General features: G+C 44.5%; 1 protein-coding gene across 1 annotated transcript; it reads right to left on the reverse strand.

The window, feature by feature from the left end:
• Positions 1-543: 543 nt before the first annotated feature.
• LOC116958020 (uncharacterized) lies at positions 544-17,083 on the reverse strand. The gene is made up of 11 exons (XM_076058097.1): positions 16,477-17,083; positions 13,815-14,048; positions 11,883-11,979; positions 11,438-11,566; positions 7,661-7,774; positions 6,766-6,888; positions 5,600-5,682; positions 5,175-5,463; positions 4,546-4,821; positions 3,195-3,373; positions 544-2,177 (listed from the first exon to the last, which is right to left on the reverse strand). The coding sequence occupies exons 2-11, from the start codon at positions 13,860-13,862 to the stop codon at positions 2,013-2,015; spliced, it is 1,503 nt and encodes a 500-aa protein (XP_075914212.1). The 5' UTR covers positions 13,863-14,048; positions 16,477-17,083; the 3' UTR covers positions 544-2,012.
• Positions 17,084-17,608: the final 525 nt, after the last annotated feature.

A 17,608-nucleotide genomic window follows, 5' to 3' on the forward strand; every position in this document is an offset into this window, starting at 1 on the left:
TACTGCCGATGTCCTAAAGCGTTACTTAAATTGCAGCGCTGGGACATTGAATCAAAAGCGGTGACCTCGAGATAGCAAGTCCAGTGTTCAAATTGACACCACAGCAGCATTCTGGAAGATGCTTAATTTCCCCAGTGTTGTCTCCCATGATAAATGAACAGCACACACGGTGGTTGAACCTTCATTCTTAAAGGTGCTATATGAATGCAACGTTGTTGAATGTTATTGCGGGAAAGTTGGATGTCCTTAAATATGCTTAATAATCATAATGTACAGCCCTTGGTCAAACCACTACTTAGTGCAAGGTCCCTCTATCTGTCTCAGTCGCGGGGGTAGTTTGACCACAGTTCACTTTGGAAGTGGAGCTTCTTGGTCAGGGAGGATGGGGACACAGGACCCGTTCAGATGTCCCTCACTGGCGATGTGGCCCGTGGCTGGGATGAAAAATCTCGCTTGGAAAAGATAAAACATCGGCATCAGGGGTTGCCGAGCACAGGCTCAATATATATTAAAAAAAAGTAATGTTTGTGTCACAGACAATAATCAGAATCAGAATCAGAAAGGGTTTTATTCGCCATGTAAGTTCACACCGACACGGAATTTACTTTGGCAGGATGGTGCATACATTCAACATATAGGAATCTAAAATCTTAAAATAAGTTTTAAACAAGTCTTACTATAATAAGGGTCAAAAGTCTAACACCAAGGGGCTGAAGTATGTAAAATTAAATAAATATCGAATATAAAATCCGGCAAGGCTATACGAACTTGGGGAAAGCAGCTGATGGGACGGGAATGACAAAGTCAGGCACTGTGCTCGTGCAAACGCCTGTAATCGGGCACTGTAAAGGCAAGGGTTGGTGGATCAGACGAATGCTGAGACCTCCTTCCTGTGGACACCTGCCAACAGAATGCAGTCGAGCAGAGTGTGGACTGATATCTGTCCCTCATCTGTCAGAATTAAAATCTAACTTCATACTGGAGGAATTCAATGAGGTATATGCAATATTCACAGATGCCCGGTAGAGGCAGGTGAGAACGTAAAAACGACAAGCAAACCAAAAAAAAATGATAGCAGTACAAAGTATAGGAAAGGGAAACAAATAACTTAAAGAATATACACAAATAAAACTATTTTTTGTGTATATATGTATCTTACGAAGGCTCACTGAGCTATGCAGCTCTTTTTCAGAAGCCACCTGGCCACAAATGATGACTCGACAAAGCGTCTTATATCACGTGGAAATGTGTATAGCAAGCCAAATAATCTAAATGCGAGGACCGATGGTCCGACTTACGATATTTCGATCTTACGGTGGCGATAGAAGATGCGACAAAATTGCCATCAGCAACCTAAACATCGTTCAGGTATGCAGACGACGGACAGAATCTTGGTGAGTACAGTTACAATACGTTACGATACGTTCAATGCGTCTATGATACGTAGCTTTAGCGATTTCATTTTAGGGTTACCGCGATACGTTACGTTCAATGCGTGTTAAAAGTTTTTTTTATAGCGGATAAGGATTGTTTCCTGAAAAAAACTTTCGATTAAATTGCAGTTCACATCGGTAGGCTAAGAATTTACCTTGTTTTTTTACTTTACATTTTGCTGTGCAATGCAGTATTGTATTTAATAAATACATACAGTATATATTGTATATAGTACGGTACTTTAAATTGCTCTGTTTTGCTAAATTATCACCATTCTTTAAGACTCCATGGTAGGCTAGGCCAGGCCATCTTCGACTTACGATATTTTTGACTTACGATGGGGTCGTCCTTACACATCTCCATCGTAAGTAGAGGACTACCTGTACACAGCAGCCGTCAGTCAGGATCGAACCCAAGACCTCCTGCATATCAGCCGAGCGAATTAATTTCTTGCCTCAGCAATTGTGAGATGCAATTGTCGTGAACGCTCGTTAAAATGTGTCGACATAATTTGGGTGTCTCAATGCAGCGGTTATTACACGGTGCTAACCACTCCGCCACCTCTCTCCCAAACGAGATTAGAACTTCTCAAAGACGTTCTCCAGGTCTGGGTAACTTTCCCTGAGGTCCCACAGCGCCTCCCAAAACTGCTTGACCCTGGGTCGCCCCCTCGCCATCACCAGCTCCACCATGTGCTGTGTCGCCTTCTCGCTGCCCTGCCGAGCTTGCATCTCCTTCACGGCCTGCGGGTGGACACACGAACGCAAAGACGCGACGTTCAGAGCGGAACGACGTTTCTGTAGCGATGGCGGTTCTTCAGAGCCGCTTGCCTGCAACACTCCAGAAGCACTCTGTGTTTGCGTTGTAAAGCAGCAGCGTTTATGACAAAGTGTGACTTGGTGTGTGACTGTGCACCACAATCGAGAACACATTAAAAAAAATAGTAAGGATATCATTAGACCTCCTTTGCCTGTACCAGAATATAATAATAAGGGTTTTCCCCTTTTTTCTGGCAACAAAACTGAAACCTTTTTTTTTAACGAGGAATCACGTGGTGCATTAACCACAATACTTGTGGTCAAAATGCAAACAAACAACACTCTGATGATATATGTATTGTCCTTGAAACTGATTGGTCCACACCAGGGACGACTTTCGTTTGAGCCTCGACGCCTTTTGGCGTCCTCTGGTCGAGCACCAATTGGGTCGAGGCTCAAAAGAAAGACGTCCCTTGGTGTGGACCAATCAGTTTCAAGGACAATGCATATATTATAATAGTGTGTGTTTTGTTTGCATTTTGACCACAAGTATTGTGGTTAATGCACCACGTGATTCCTTGTAAAAAGTTTTGTTGCAAGAAAAAAGGGGAAAGCCCTATTATTACTAAGGATATGTTAAAAATACAATTATGTAACTATACAGTCCGATCTTAGAAACGTTCTAATTATAAGATCACGTGTGCCACTACCTATGTGTGCTATGACCTATGTCTAATGCTCTGTTCAATTGTGCTTCTTACATCTGTCTGTGCTCTCGGCACTTATTTCAGCTTGTCCAACCCTAACGTCGGCATGGACCTCATTGTGACTGCTCACTGTCAACCAATCCCGCGGCAGACTCAACATGCAAATGTTCTGTGCAGCCTAGAAAGTAGGTCCGTCGTGATAGCCTTTGTGCCAAAAGGACTGGCCAAACACCAAACGTCCTTATTCATGAGGCTACGCGTGATTGTGATGACGATGATCTTAGTTGGACTTTACCCGCACGCTGTTGTCGGTGAGGATGTTCCTGATCTGCAGTTGGGAGAGCAGAGGCGTCAGGTCGTCGCGCAGCGCCACGAGGAGCTCCCTCGTCTTGAAGCGGATTTTGTCTCGGAGGACAAAGTCGCTGTACTTGTTCAGAACCAGGGGGGACTTGTTGGAGAGTCTCCGGAGGAAGTCTGCGGCACCACAAATTTGGGGGGGGAAACGCAGCGGCAATTGGCGCCGTTTCAGCCTTCAAAGGTGGATGAGAGCAGGTTGGAGTGCTTTTGGAAAATTGAGCAAAATAATGAAATGTAACGTAACCAATGTGCCTGAAGAATAAAGCTTTAATCGGCCCGCATTACCTGCTATGACGTACGGATCAGACACGTGAACACTGACAATTAAAAGGAACAGCACTGCAAGAGCATGAAATAGTACACGGTTTCAAGTTACGTAGAAAAACAGAACGACAGTGCATGGGCTATAGGACATTGCTTTGTTAATTAATTGCGTCTGGGCAGGACATGTCACCAGAAGGAATGATGGCCGGTTAATACGACAAATGTGTAAATTTCGATTTGAAGCTTTCGTGACTGCAAGGATTCATTTCTGTGAACAGTCACAAGCTAATCACTCAGCTATTTCAATGCTAAATTCTATGCTAATTCCTTTGTCAAGGGGTGCCTCTGTGGATGTGTATGCTTGGACTTTAACATAGCCATTTCTGTGACCAGTCACAAGCTAATCACTCAGTTATTTCAATGCTAAATTCTCCTGTTTGATTTGTACTAGGTGCCTCTGTGGATGTGTAGGCTTTGACTTTAACATAGCCATTTCTGTGACCAGTCACAAGCTAATCACTCAGTTATTTCAATGCTAAATTCTCCTGTTTGATTTGTACTAGGTGCCTCTGTGGATGTGTAGGCTTTGACTTTAACGTAGCCATTTCTGTGATCAGTCACAAGCTAATCACTCAGCTATTTCAATGCTAAATTCTCCTGTTTGATTTGTACTAGGTGCCTCTGCGGATGTGTATGCTTTGGCTTTAACATAGCCATTTCTGTGACCAGTCACAAGCCAATCACTCAGCTATTTCAATGCTAAATTCTATGCTAATTCCCTTGTTAAGGCGCTTTGTTTCTTCTCACACAGCTTAAAGGTCGCGGTCTGAGCTTGTGGCTTTGTTCGCTCCAGCGCTGTCCTCCAGACAGTCTCGTCCCTTCACCTGATGAAGGCCGCTTGCGTTGTGGCCGAAACGTCGTGATAATTTTATTGTGTTATTTTATTTTATCAATTTATTATTTTATTCTCATTCTACGTGACTTTACCGAAAGAACCAAAGAAGATGAATTTATTGTTTTGTTACCAAGGCCTCCCAGCCACTCCTTGAGTCCAGGATACTCGTTCTGCACGGCCTGCAGAGCAAAGAGCAGCTTGAGGCAGTCGTCATTCCCTCTCTCTATGAAGAAGTTGAGCAGCAGCTCCGTGCACTCCGCGCCATCCCGGATGCCCTTGGCCTCGGTGAAGAGCTCGTTCGGGATTTGTCCCCGACTCATGAGCTGCAGCAGAAGATGCTTGGGGTCTCTGGCGATCCAGAGCTTCAGATCCGACTCCTTATCTCGAATGGCCCTCAATGCCTCACCTGCGATCGACAGAGGTTCATATGAATTCCACAAGTATCGTTCTACACAGACTTATTTGATTTTTTATTAAAATTAGGCCACGATTGTGAACCAAGGCACAACGTATAACATATTTAGGTTCATATTGGTACTTAAACAGTCAAGTGTGACGTGAAGTCGTTCAGTCACGCACAGCATGACATCATTCCTGTGCGGCTTTAAACGTAGCGACGTAGTCTCCGATCACTTCCCCGACGACGAACTCGTGTTGGAAAGCAATTACGAAAGCCACGCATATGCATGGTTTTTCTTCCTCGACTCTCACAAAATGGCATTCGATATCAATACACCGGTGCGTTCACGTGGGTCGTACCGTGTGTCTGAATCCACTTCCACAGCTGCACGTATTGCTTCCTCACAGAGTAGAGGGAGTCCCACAGCTTCTCACAGCGCGCCTCTCCCTGGCTGATGAAGTGGTCCAGAACGAGCTCCACACTCTCCTCTCCGCCCTTGATGATGGCCGCTTGGTGCACGTGTCGTGGAATCAATTTGAAGCCGTTGAGATGCTCCAGGAAAGTCGAGGGATCCGCTCCGATCCAGGCCTTGAGTTTCTCTTTGTTCTCTCGGATCTGTTGCATTGTCTCGCTGCTCTCATTGCTCCTCTGTAGCGTGTGGAGAAGACACGGTCACGATTATTTCTGTCTATCTGGGATGGAGTTTTCAGTGTACTGGTGCATGCCGACACACGGAAACAATGTAGAGTAGGGTCATCATGCCACCATGTTGCGTTGAGTTTACCTGAACTCCATATGGCACCTTGTGTTCATTTTGCACGATAACAAGCGGTAGATTTTCATCATGCTCGTTATTTGTATGAGTGTCTGAAAAAAATCAAATGAAATTAGTTCATGACCGATTCATAGCAAAGTTTATGCGGTTGAATAATATTTGTATAGGTCCAAAACGAAAAACGGTTCTATTATTCGACACAGAATACTAAACATGGCGATATTGGAGTCAAGGAGAACATTTCTACTACGTATATTTTTTAAGATTGGACAGATATAAACTGGAATGTAAAGTTGCATAATTGCATAGCCAAGATGAAAATGTCATGACCTGCGGCTAAAGACCATGAACAGAGAGTTTTGCGGTCGTTTTTGAATCAGTCCAAATCCTACCTCGATGCCCCTCGGGACCTCGACAATTGTCAACTTCCTCCCTTTGTCACAAGAGCGGTAAGCACACAACGAAGTAACGACGACTCTTCAATTGAGCGTCCTGTCCAACACGACTTCACGCGGGTGTGAAATATTGTCAGATGAATTGAGGCATGAAAGGGGTCACCGTCACCAGTAGCAACACTCTCCTAGGGACAATTTCCAAGTTCTAAAAAGGAATGCGACTCATTGTTTTCATTCTGTGCAGTGGCGTCTGCAGAGAGCATTCAGAGGCGGCTCGTGCCGAGACGTGATTTCTCTGCACATATTGAATTCCCGTATGAGTAAAAATACATTTTGGTAGATGTGTAGCGTACTAATTCACAGACACTATTAGGAGGTGCTGTCTCTCTTTCATTCCGGCCTTCACGGCCTTAGGGGATAATCACACACCGGGTCGGGACAGCCAACACGCTGCCAGACCGACAGCTTGAAGAGGGCGAAGATCATCAACGACGATGGCATTACGAGGGGTTCCACTCCAGATCGCAGCAGTCCCGATTGTTAGTCGGAGCTCGTCCTTTTATCCTGCACCAGCGTGGCCAGGCTCCGCCCTCAGCCCTGCCCCCGCTCCGGTTCCTCCAGAGGGCTCCGTGCCTTGACCACAGGTCCAACTGGTAGAACTGCTAATTCTATTGTCTACCAAGCGCTACGGTGACTCATTCAATGTCAATTCAGGTGTAGCATTTCAGCCCCAATAGCAGGATGTGATCTTTGGATTAAGCACAGAACGTTGCCACTTACCTGATCGCTTCACCATCATTTTAAAAGTCAACCCCTTCTGCTTCATGTTGCAGTAAACTATGAGCAACACGAGTGCAGTCAGGACGAAGATGAGGACTGCCGCCAACACGACTGACGTGGAGTCTGAACATTTTATGAAGGGAAAAAAACAACAAGCTGTGAACAGCAGCTCCCTCTCCGCCTACTTCTCAGGTCTATGTGATACATTGCGATGAATACGAATGCAGTACGTTGCATTAACACAACCTCTATCAAAATCAAACCATCAAATCACTGCTCTTTGCATAATTTCTATAGTTTTTTTAAGCACAAAAATATCGCGAAGGCGTTTTTTTCACAGATTATCATCTGCAGCAGTTTCACCGTTGGGGGGTGACGTTATTTTTGTTACAATTTGCCTTCCCCTAGAACGAACTTTTGAGGTGATTTTCACATTTGAACCGCGATTTTCAAATATGGTTACCAGACCTCTATCATTCACAGTGAAGCAGATGGCGCATTTGATTTTGTTGAATGCACCAGTAACATTAACCAGGGTAGCCGATGGGCTTGAAGCACAAAACCTCTGAAATGAGGAGTAAATACGCTGCTAGCTAGTGTGCAGATTTGGATGCAAGGGGACTCCAGCCTAAAACTTCTGTGTAGGGACAATACAGATTTGGTGTTCAGTATTGCACAGGGTAGTGAATTGATAACATCACACGTGGCTGTGCTTGACCATGCCATGCAGTCCCTGAAGCCTGGAATAGACATGAGGTTGAGTTTCAATTCGGGCTTCTTCTGCAGACAGTTTCTGCCGTTTCAGTTGCCAGGCTGTCCCTTGCTCCCACTATCAGCTGAGAAACAAAACAGCTTATTGTGGTTGACTTGAGCGGCTTTATAATCCTATTACTACCTGGGTGCCGCTCCTCAAGCAGACACATTCCCGAGTCGCCATCTCTCTGGAGCCCCTCCGTGCACCGACACACCGTGTCCTGGGCCATGGAGCAGTTCACAGCCACCTCCTCGCCTGCAATGAGAAAGTTGATCAGTCTCAACGCAAATGGTTGGCTACGTACGGTGCGAAAAAAAGTTCAACATACATTGCTCAATTTGGGAGACGGCATTAACTATTGTGCATGGTGGGGGGAAACAATCCTTAAAATGTGTAGTGACTGAATCGGAGACACTAAGAGGAGGCACTCTGTTAATTATCAATTAATCCGTCTAAAAAAAATGATTTAAAGCTTCCGTGACTGCAGTGATTGATATTCTTGGTTCTTTTGGTAAAGTCACGTTGAAGGGAAACAATAAAATAATAAAAATATAAAACAATAAAATTCTCACGCTTACGGTGGCTTTCAGACAGCATACATTAATTTTTCGTCTCCCCCCTCCTCTTTTCCGAACATAGATGGACTAGTCCATCTAAACAAACTGTCAAATCGCTCTCCGTGGCGCTAACGTTTAAAAAATAAATGAATAAAAACAAACCGCCACTTCTTTCAAATGTTCTTGCCGTTGGTTTTCACACTTGATGGTGACTGCTTGTGTTGCAGTCGAAAACGTCGTGAGAATTGTATTGTTTAATATATTTTTTTATTATTTTATTGCTTCCCTTCTTCTACGTGGTGACTTTACCGAAAGAACCAAGAATATGAATCCGTCTAAAGTCGACTACGGTTCCCCGTCAGGACAGTTGGTAGACTGCCTGAGTGGCTACGCCGAGATGGTGAAGACGCAGACGACGAGAAGAACGGTGAAGACTCCGGCAGCAGCTAGCCAGGGATCCCCCTCTAAACGACAGCCCTGACGTCCCCTCTCGGGGCCCCCCTTATACCGTCAGCGTGGCCTGGCTCTGCCCCCGGCCACGCCCCCTTTCTAGAACCTACCAGCGGGTTCCTGGTGCGCCCCTTCCGTGACACTTACCCCTAGAACCACCTCTGGTGTGTCACGTGGCCTGCTGCCGTCAGAGCTGCAGATCCACCTTCCCCACCAGCAGACAGCGCTATGCTCTGCTATGTGACCAATTCTATATTGATGCAATGACCGAAATTAGTAAGCACTCGCCCCAAGCAAATGTGCGGCCCAGCAGACTCCCAGGAAGTAGGCAGAGGCCTCCTATTGGCGTAGAGAGGCCTCCATGATGATTGGTCGGGGGAGGCGAGGAGGTCTCAAGGGATTGGAGGAGAGGTTCAAATGGGGGAAAAAAAGAGGGAAGCAGAAGTTTGGAGCCTAGAGACGACGGTTGAGAACCGTTGAGGAGGAGGGGAATTGACCGGAGGAAAGGCGGTGACAGAAGGTTGGAGGGAAAGGGCTCGAGAGGGATACAATGAGGGAGCACAAGGGGGGGGGTGGGTGGGTAAGCGAGATAGAAGCCGGGCCTAGAGTTTTGTCGGTGTCGTTTCACGAGTTGCACAGCCATTTCGTTCCTTTTCGGGGTTATTTGGCTCCACACGTCTCCACACTGGTCGAAGCGTCTTGATGCAGGAAAGGCCCATAGACGTGGCTGCATAGTACACTACAACAATGGTTGTCACCGCAGTGCCTGTAATGTGGTGCCGCGCCAGGCTAGAGAATCTGTTTTGTTTTCATTACGTAGGCTTTCATGAAGAAGATTTTGGGGTAGATTTTGTACGTAGATTTTAGACAACTATAACCCTCCACCGCCCAAGAAATAAAATAAAATCAAGTTGTAACGTAGGCACATGTGCCGATTGATTTGGGAGGTTTTTTTTTTGCAAAAAATTTGGGGAATGTTGAATAGAAAGCAAGATTTTTTTTATTATATATAAAATTCATATGCACGGTGATTACCAATCAGGGCACTGTCCAGGCTCAACCCTGTCTCGCTTCTGAGAACTCAGGAGATTTGGTCCAATTCTGAGTTATTGTCATGGGCAGGACATTATTACTGAACCCATAATAATAATAATATATAGGATGGACAACAACAGGAGCATTAACAGTGTTGTAGTAGTAATAGGTTTTACCCTTTTAACTGGCACAAAAACTGACACCTTTATTCAAGGCATCATGTCTGCAATAACCACAACACAAGCAGTCAAAATGCATGTGTTGTGGCTATTGCAAACATGATGCCTTGAATAAAGGTGTCAGTTTTTGTGCCAGTTAAAAGGGTAAAAACCTATTACTATATCTTGTTACTGGCAAAAGAGGTCTCATAATAAAAAAATAAAAGTGTTGTTGTTGTTGTTGTTGTTGTTTGGAAAAATAGAAGTAACCGGAAAGAGACTAAGAGCTATCAGAGTAAATGGGTTGACGACATTGAAAGAGATTGGTGCCAGGACGATGTGGCCACGAGCAAATTGGTACAAGACAAGGGCAAGTGGAAACCAATGACGAAATGTACGGGTTATCTGCCCATGGATCGTGATGATGATGATGATGCACTCCACTATACACTACACGATTATAAACCACGCTATACACGACACCATATACTTAATTATAAACTCCTATATACTACACTTCAGTACTACAAACTACACTATACACTACACTATACACTACACGATTATAAACCACGCTATACACTACACCATATACTAAATTATACACTCCTATATACAACACTTCAGTACTACAAACTACACTATACACTCCACTATACACTACGCTATACACTACACCATATACTAAATTATACACTCCTATATACTACACTTCAGTACTACAAACGACACTATACACTGCACTATACACTACAATAATATACATTAGGCTATGTGCTACACTACTATCCCTCCTAGCCGAGAGTTTGAGTGTTTTTTGTTTTTGTGTGGAGAAGTATCCCGGTGCCGTGCTTCTGGTACCGAGATGTTGTCCTCCAAAGTCAACCAGTCTGCTCCTCCACGAGTTTGCCGAGCTCATCACCGTGCTGTTTCCAACCTATGACAGGATGCTTATTCTGGACGACTTCAACATTTGTTCTATATTTGAAGCTTTCGTGACTGCAAGGATCCATACTCTCTGGTTCTATTCGCTAAAGTCACGTAGTGGGTAAAAAAATAAAACAACAAAAATCACGACGTTTCGGCCACAACACAAGTAGCCTTAATCAGGTGAAGAGACAGTCTGGTCCCTTCACCTGATGAAGGCCACTTGTGTTGTGGCCGAAACGTAGTGATTTTGGTTGTTTTATTTTTTACCCACGTGATTTCAACATCCGTGTCGATACCAGGAATTGCTCCTTGTCTGCGGGGGGCATCTTGGCCCCGCTTGATTGCTTTGGTCTCACCCACCATGTGAATGTACCCACTCGCAGACATGGTCACACCCTCCACCCTGTAATTCCCTTTGGGATTGGCGTTTTTAGATGTGCAGCCTGTTGGTCCTCGCCTTTCTGACCGTCTGGCTGAGCGATTCACTGCGGGGCATGATCCTCCACTTAATTTCATTAGAAGGAGGCGAATTGTGTTTCGTCCGATCAAGACTATGAGCCCAGCTCTATTTTCAAGATTTCTGATTACAACAATTGGAATAGAATTTGAGGTGGGATTGTCTTGCTTGGAATATTCGTTCAGGTTCCTCGTTAAGTTTTCCCCGTGTTTATTTAATGCTGGTTGAAGTTGGGAGTACGCAGACCAAACCTGCCACGCATTGAAAAAATACAAATGTCAAACACAATTCACATTTACGGCAACAACCCACTTGCTGTGCTGTCATCTACCTGGTCCACAGCTGCTGCATTGCGAGCACACCTCCTCCTGGTTGTCTCTGTCCATGAATCTGCCTCTAGGGCACGGCTCACAAAAGGCGCCCATTCCATCACCGATGCAGTCCGCCACTTTGTGCATCCCTGAAAGGCAAAGAGGTGTGAGCAAGCAATGGAGTTGTTGCAAACACAAACACACGGCCACAAGTTGGTGAGATCGAGCTGCACTGGCAAGTCAACATGTCTCAGGTGTGATCAAGAGCACAATGCCTCGACTGAAAACACGTTTCTTTCGTTCAGTATCCACCATTGACATCCAAATTGTTGCCAGGTCACTGGGGGGAAAAGTTAATTTCATTTAGTTTCCTTTCCACAGGAGCTGAGCCGTGACTTGGTGGTTTAACGGAAGCAACCGGTCACCACAGGGATTGTGGGTCTCCGTGTCTTTGCGTCGCTTTACCTGCACGGCACAGCTCACAGCAGACTCCTTGTGGCGATTTGTAGAATCCATTTCCACACTCTGTGGCGGCTGACAGCTCCTCCAGTGCATAACACACCTGCAGAGAACATCCACGCAGAATGGAGTCACCGCGAGCGACGTCGCGAGACGTCTCCACTCTGCCAGCTGCGACAGTCCCGGTGCTTTCAGGAAGGCTTTGCCGCTGTTGTTTCCGCGATGAGTTTGTGAGTATTGCCACTTTGTGTCCCGAATCCATCCATACCTGGTGTTCACCAACTCGGGTAAAAAAATAAAATAAAAATTGGGCGGAGAATTGTCTTCAGACAAGACACACGCACGCCTTGTATGTCGAATCAATCATCACCCTGCCGGAATGATTTGATGATTAATGGGTAGAAAAAAAACACATTCCAATGGAAAGATCAGTCCTAGTAAACCACGCCTGTCGACTTCAGACATCCGATTGGCACATTTACAGTTCGCGAGTTCAACTTCGCAGTCAGAAGTTGACTTAACTCAGCTATTTGCAAAAGGCCGAGCTTAATCACACAAAACCCCAATGTCGCCTCTACAAAGGCATTGTCATTACCTTAACAGCCTGTAATGAGGAAGTTCAGGAGGCTGAGTTCGCTGTTTCGGTCTTGTGCAATGTTGTATTGTCATCGCAGAAGCAGTCTAACCCTCCCAAATCCCGCACCGCTGCTCCCCAAACCCGTGACAGAGAGGTTATAGGGGTGGTGAGTAAATAGGGGTGGTGAGAGGTAATAGGGGTAATGAGAGGTAATAGGAGTAATGAGAAGTAATAGGGCTAATGAGAAGTAATAGGGCTAATGAGAAGTAATTGGAGTAATGAGAAGTAATAGGGCTAATGAGAAGTAATAGGGCTAATGAGAAGTAATAGAAGTAATGAGAAGTAATAGGAGTAATGAGAAGTAATAGGGGTAATGAGAAGTAATAGGAGTAATAAGAATTAATAAGAGTAATGAGAAGTAATAGGAGTAATGAGAAGTAATAGGGGTAATGAGAAGTAATATATGATAATGAAAAGTAATAGGGCTAATGAGAAGTATAGGAGGAATGAGAAGTAATAGGGGTAATGAGAAGTAATAGGAGTAATTAGAAGTAATAGGATTAATGAAGTAATAGGGCTAATGAGAAGTAATAGGGGTAATGAGAAGTAATAGGAGTAATGAGAAGTAATAGGAGTAATAACAAGTAATAGGAATAATAACAAGTAATAGGAGTAATACGAATTAATAGGGCTAATGAGAAGTAATAGGAGTAATGAGAAGTAATAGGGGTAATGAGAAGTAATAGGGCTAATGAAAAGTAATAGGAGTAATAAGAATTAATAGGGGTAATGAGAAGTAATATATGATAATGAGAAGTAATAGGGCTAATGAGAAGTATAGGAGTAATAAGAAGTAATAGGGCTAATGAGAAGTAATAGGGGTAATGAGAAGTAATAGGAGTAATGAGAATTAATAGGAGTAATAAGAATTAATAGGAGTAATAATAATTAATAGGGCTAATGAGAAGTAATATATGATAATGAGAGGTAATAAGAAGTAATGCGAGGTAATAGGGCTAATGAGAAGTAATATATGATAATGAGAAGTAATAGGGGTAATGAGACGTAATAGGGCTAATGAGAAGTAATAGGGCTAATGAGAAGTAATATATGATAATGAAAAGTAATAGGAGTAATAAGAATTAATAGGAGTATTGAGAAGTAATAGGGCTAATGAGAAGTAATAGGGCTAATGAGAAGTAATAGGAGTAATAAGAATTAATAGGAGTAATAAGAATTAATAGGGCTAATGAGAAGTAATAGGGCTAATGAGAAGTAATAGGGCTAATGAGAAGTAATAGGAGTAATAATAATGAATAGGGCTAATGAGAAGCAATATATGATAATGAGAGGTAACTCACCACGAGGATCATTCCACCCAGCACCAGAATGCTCCTCCACTGGTGCATGACGCTGCCCCGTCTCTCCTCACCACCAACTCCCCACGACTCCTACCCAGTCCAGCTCTTGCCCAGTTCACACTTGCAACCCCAAGATAGCCGAACTCGCGACGTTTCATTCACTCGCCCACCCCCAGTTGTTGTGCTTGTTGTTGTTGTTGACGTTTCTGATCCCGCTGTGTCCTACACAAGAGCCTGTTCAGAAAAAGAACGCCATGCTCCGGCTCGTTCAAGCTTCTTCCTCAATTCAAAGTCACAGTCACGTGCCCAAGGTGTGTTTTTGTGTTGTTGTTGTTGAGGGTCACTCAGCTTCCTGCTAGGAGGTAGGTGGCAGGGGGGAGGGGTAATAGGTGACCGCATTTTACCCTCCTGGACCACTTTCAGTCACCCGCCAACGCGGGTGAAACACGCCAGGGTGGTGTGTTTTATTTTGTTGTTGTATGTATGTCTGTGTAGTAAGGCGTCTGTCCGTCTTGCTCGTCGTCGGGAATGTCACGTGAACATTCAACCCGATCACAGAAGGTCGCCCCAACTTCTCACTCAACTCGATGCTTAATGACAGCCACGGCCGCCCGCGTCAACACCAACTGACTTCCGTCAATGACATCACAAACATACGACCACCTCAATGTCGTTCTGGATTTGAAGTTTTCGTGACTGCAAGGGTCCATGCTCTTTGTTTTTATTTTTCCGCTAAAGTCACGTGGGTAGAACAATCTAAATAAATTAAAGCACGACGTTTTTCGGGCGCGACACAAGCGCCCCTCTTCAGGTGGGGGACAGCTGAGCGAAAGCACAAACGCTTTAAGTGTGCCTCAGAGATCGCTGTGTTGAGTGATATAGTCGTGGGGGGATGGGGGTAATGGTGATGGTAGTGTTTGAAACTGGGGGTAAGAGGTCACAGTACCCTGGCTCCTCCCCCCCCACTACCCTCTCTATCCCTGACTCCTCCCCCCCCCCTCCCCTCATTTATGATCACTATGATCACTGTACCGTTGCAATAATGGCTTTATTTTTTGGTGATTTCGAAAACGTTTTTTTTTTGTTTGGACGTGTTTGTTTTGTTGTAGTATGGAGTTTAGACTGATGGCCACAGCGTTGGTGTAACGGTGCTTTTTTTCAGGAATATTTTGCTGTTTTGTTTTTTAATGGATTTTCTGTTTGCACAGTTACATAGTCACGTCATAATAATTCATAGTAAAGGTTTTTGGGCTAGATCGCGTTATTTATAAATGTGTCGTAACCCTCCACCACCCGACACGGCCAATCAGCAAAAAAGTGTCACGTTGACAAAAGACACAAATAGTTCACTACTTTAGCCCACCGGTGTGTTGAAGAGTGAATCCACAACATTTACAGTTTGAGTACGACGTTTCGCTGGTAAATACATCCAGCATCATCGGGCAATTCGCCAGAATGGTAAAGCCCTCGCTTGCTCCCGGTTTTATATAGAGCAGCAGCAGGGTGACGTCATCACTTAACTCATATCAGGTGCAGTGATTAGAGGCGGAGGGGGGGGGTATTGTAATTATATAATCGATTAGTAATCAGTCAATGGTTATGATTAGTAATGAGTTGTAGATTAGTAATTAGTTGTAATGCGTGTTAGTGATTATATGCTATGTTAGTAATCCGTTAATTAGTATGTGTTTCCCCTATAAGGAATTGTAATATGTATTGTTTAATAATACGCTTCCAGGCCGCACTAAGCCTGTAGCTGTCAGAGCGATTAAAGTTATTTCTATTCCTCTCAATTTCAATGGATTCTCTAATTAGTCTTTGCCAGTAATAATTAGTTTTACACAACACTTCAACGTTATCAAAATCAATCGAGTGTCCTTGTTGACAAGCATGTTCTGCCACTGCCGACAGTTGTGTTTGAGATAATTTAATATTTCTCTGATGTTCTTTTAGTCTTACGCTGATGTTACGTCCCGTCTGTCCAATATAGCATCTGCCACATAAACAATTAATCCGATAGTCACTTTAAGATGTTTTTCTTGTTCGTGTTTTAGTTTTTTTTGTTTGTTGTGGTTGCACCCGATTCAAGAGCCGAATGGCTCACAGGGCTATACCAAAATAAATAAACTGAAAAAAACCCAAAGCTCTAAATGCATAGATATGCACATAGAGACCCATAATATATACACATATGTATCCATAGAGACACATAGACACCTATCGAGAAACGGATGCTCAGAGAGACCCACAGAGATGCATAGAGACCCATGGACTAAACTCTTGTTATGTTTTGATTTAAAGCTTTCGTGACTGCAGTAATTAATATTCTTAGCTCTTTCGGTGAAGTCACGTTGAAGGGAAACAATAAAATAATAAAATATATATGTTAACAAGTACAAATGATAGTTCAACGGAGTGGCTTATCACGCGGGAATGTATATAAGCAGCCAATCACTCCAATCGCGTGTTTCTAAATGTGGAGGACCCGGTAAGAACGATCCACGCGACCACCTAAAGGTAGAGAAAGACGCAGACTGAAAATATCCAGCAGCAGGCGAACCCACACAGCATCCCTGTACACCGGGCGAGGTAGTCAACATCTCCTAGCCACCGCGACGCCCATGATGATGGTGGTGAATGAACGATGAGCGTTCGTCCTCACCAGTAGTTGTGATAAGAGCAGCGTCTCTGTCCCCGGGGTCATGACGCTCTCCTCTCCTCGTCACAGACTCCTCGTCACAGTCTCTCGTTAACGCGTTGACCGTCGGTCTTGCGATTGAGTGGAAGTGTGTTTGTGTTGTGTTGTGTGTGTGTGAGAGAGGCTTTAGTGTGGACGAGTGAGTGGATCGATATGTGCTGGGGTGCATTTGAGTGTGTGAGATGTCGAGTGGGTTGGTGAAGCTGTTTATGTGTGTGTGTGTGATTGAGTGTGGGTGAGTATGAATGTGCGTGTGAGATTCAGGCTGGACGAGCGTGGATCGGTGTGTGTGTGTGTGTTTGAGCGTGTGTAGGATTCAGTGTGGGTGTGTTTGTTTGAGAGATTGAGTGGGTGAGTGTGTGTATGTGTATGTGAGGGTAGATGAGTAAGTAGGTGTGTGCATTTGAGTGTGGATGAGTGAGTGGGTGAGTGTGTGTATTTGATAGTGAATGAGTGAGTGGGTGAGTGTGTGTATTTGATAGTGAATGAGTGAGTGGGTGAGTGTGTGTATTTCATAGTGAATGAGTGGGTGAGTGTGTGTATGTATTTGATAGTGAATGAGTGAGTGGGTGAGTGTGTGTATTTGATAGTGAATGAGTGAGTGTGTGTATTTGAGAATGAGTGAGTGAGTGGGTGAGTGTGTGTATTTGGGGGTTGGTGAGTGGGTGAGTGTGTGTGTGTGGGTTTGAGAGTGTCTCTGTAAGAAGTGTGATTTTAGAGTATGGATGGATGCCTGTGTGAGATCGGAAGCCGTTTGTGTATAAGTATGAACGAGTGTCTCAGTCAGTCTGTCTCTCTCACCAATCTTTGTCGAACAACGTTTGGCAGTGATCGTCCGCGGGTCTTCGGAAAGTGCCTGATTGAAACAAATATCACGTTGCCCGAGCGATGTACTTCCTGTAAATGGTCACCAGGAATGCGGCCAGGTGAGTTCTAGTCTCGTGTCACTGTTGACCTAACTCGTACAGCGTTCGAGGCACTGCAATGCACGGTACATTGTGAGGCTTATCTACCTGTAGTCGGTGAGACGGTGGGTCCCGTCATTCGTGGCAGGGTGGCAACAGACCGATGCAGCGCTGGGTACACGAACCTCGTG

This window comes from Petromyzon marinus (genome assembly GCF_048934315.1).
Source record: "Petromyzon marinus isolate PM22_M1 ecotype Great Lakes invasive population chromosome 68 unlocalized genomic scaffold, UKy_Petmar_22M1.pri1.0 chr68_unloc.1, whole genome shotgun sequence".
In the NCBI taxonomy this organism is placed as follows: Eukaryota; Metazoa; Chordata; class Hyperoartia; order Petromyzontiformes; family Petromyzontidae; genus Petromyzon; species Petromyzon marinus.

Excerpts from the sequence above, each read along its gene's own strand:
- LOC116958020 (XM_076058097.1), bottom strand. The coding sequence starts at position 13,862 with ATGCACCAGTGGAGGAGCATTCTGGTGCTGGGTGGAATGATCCTCGTG. Across the intron at positions 11,980-13,814 it reads TGGGTGGAATGATCCTCGTG|GTGTGTTATGCACTGGAGGA; the intron begins GTGAGTTACCTC and ends TGTTCTCTGCAG. Across the intron at positions 6,889-7,660 it reads GCTTGAGGAGCGGCACCCAG|ACTCCACGTCAGTCGTGTTG; the intron begins GTAGTAATAGGA and ends TAAAATGTTCAG.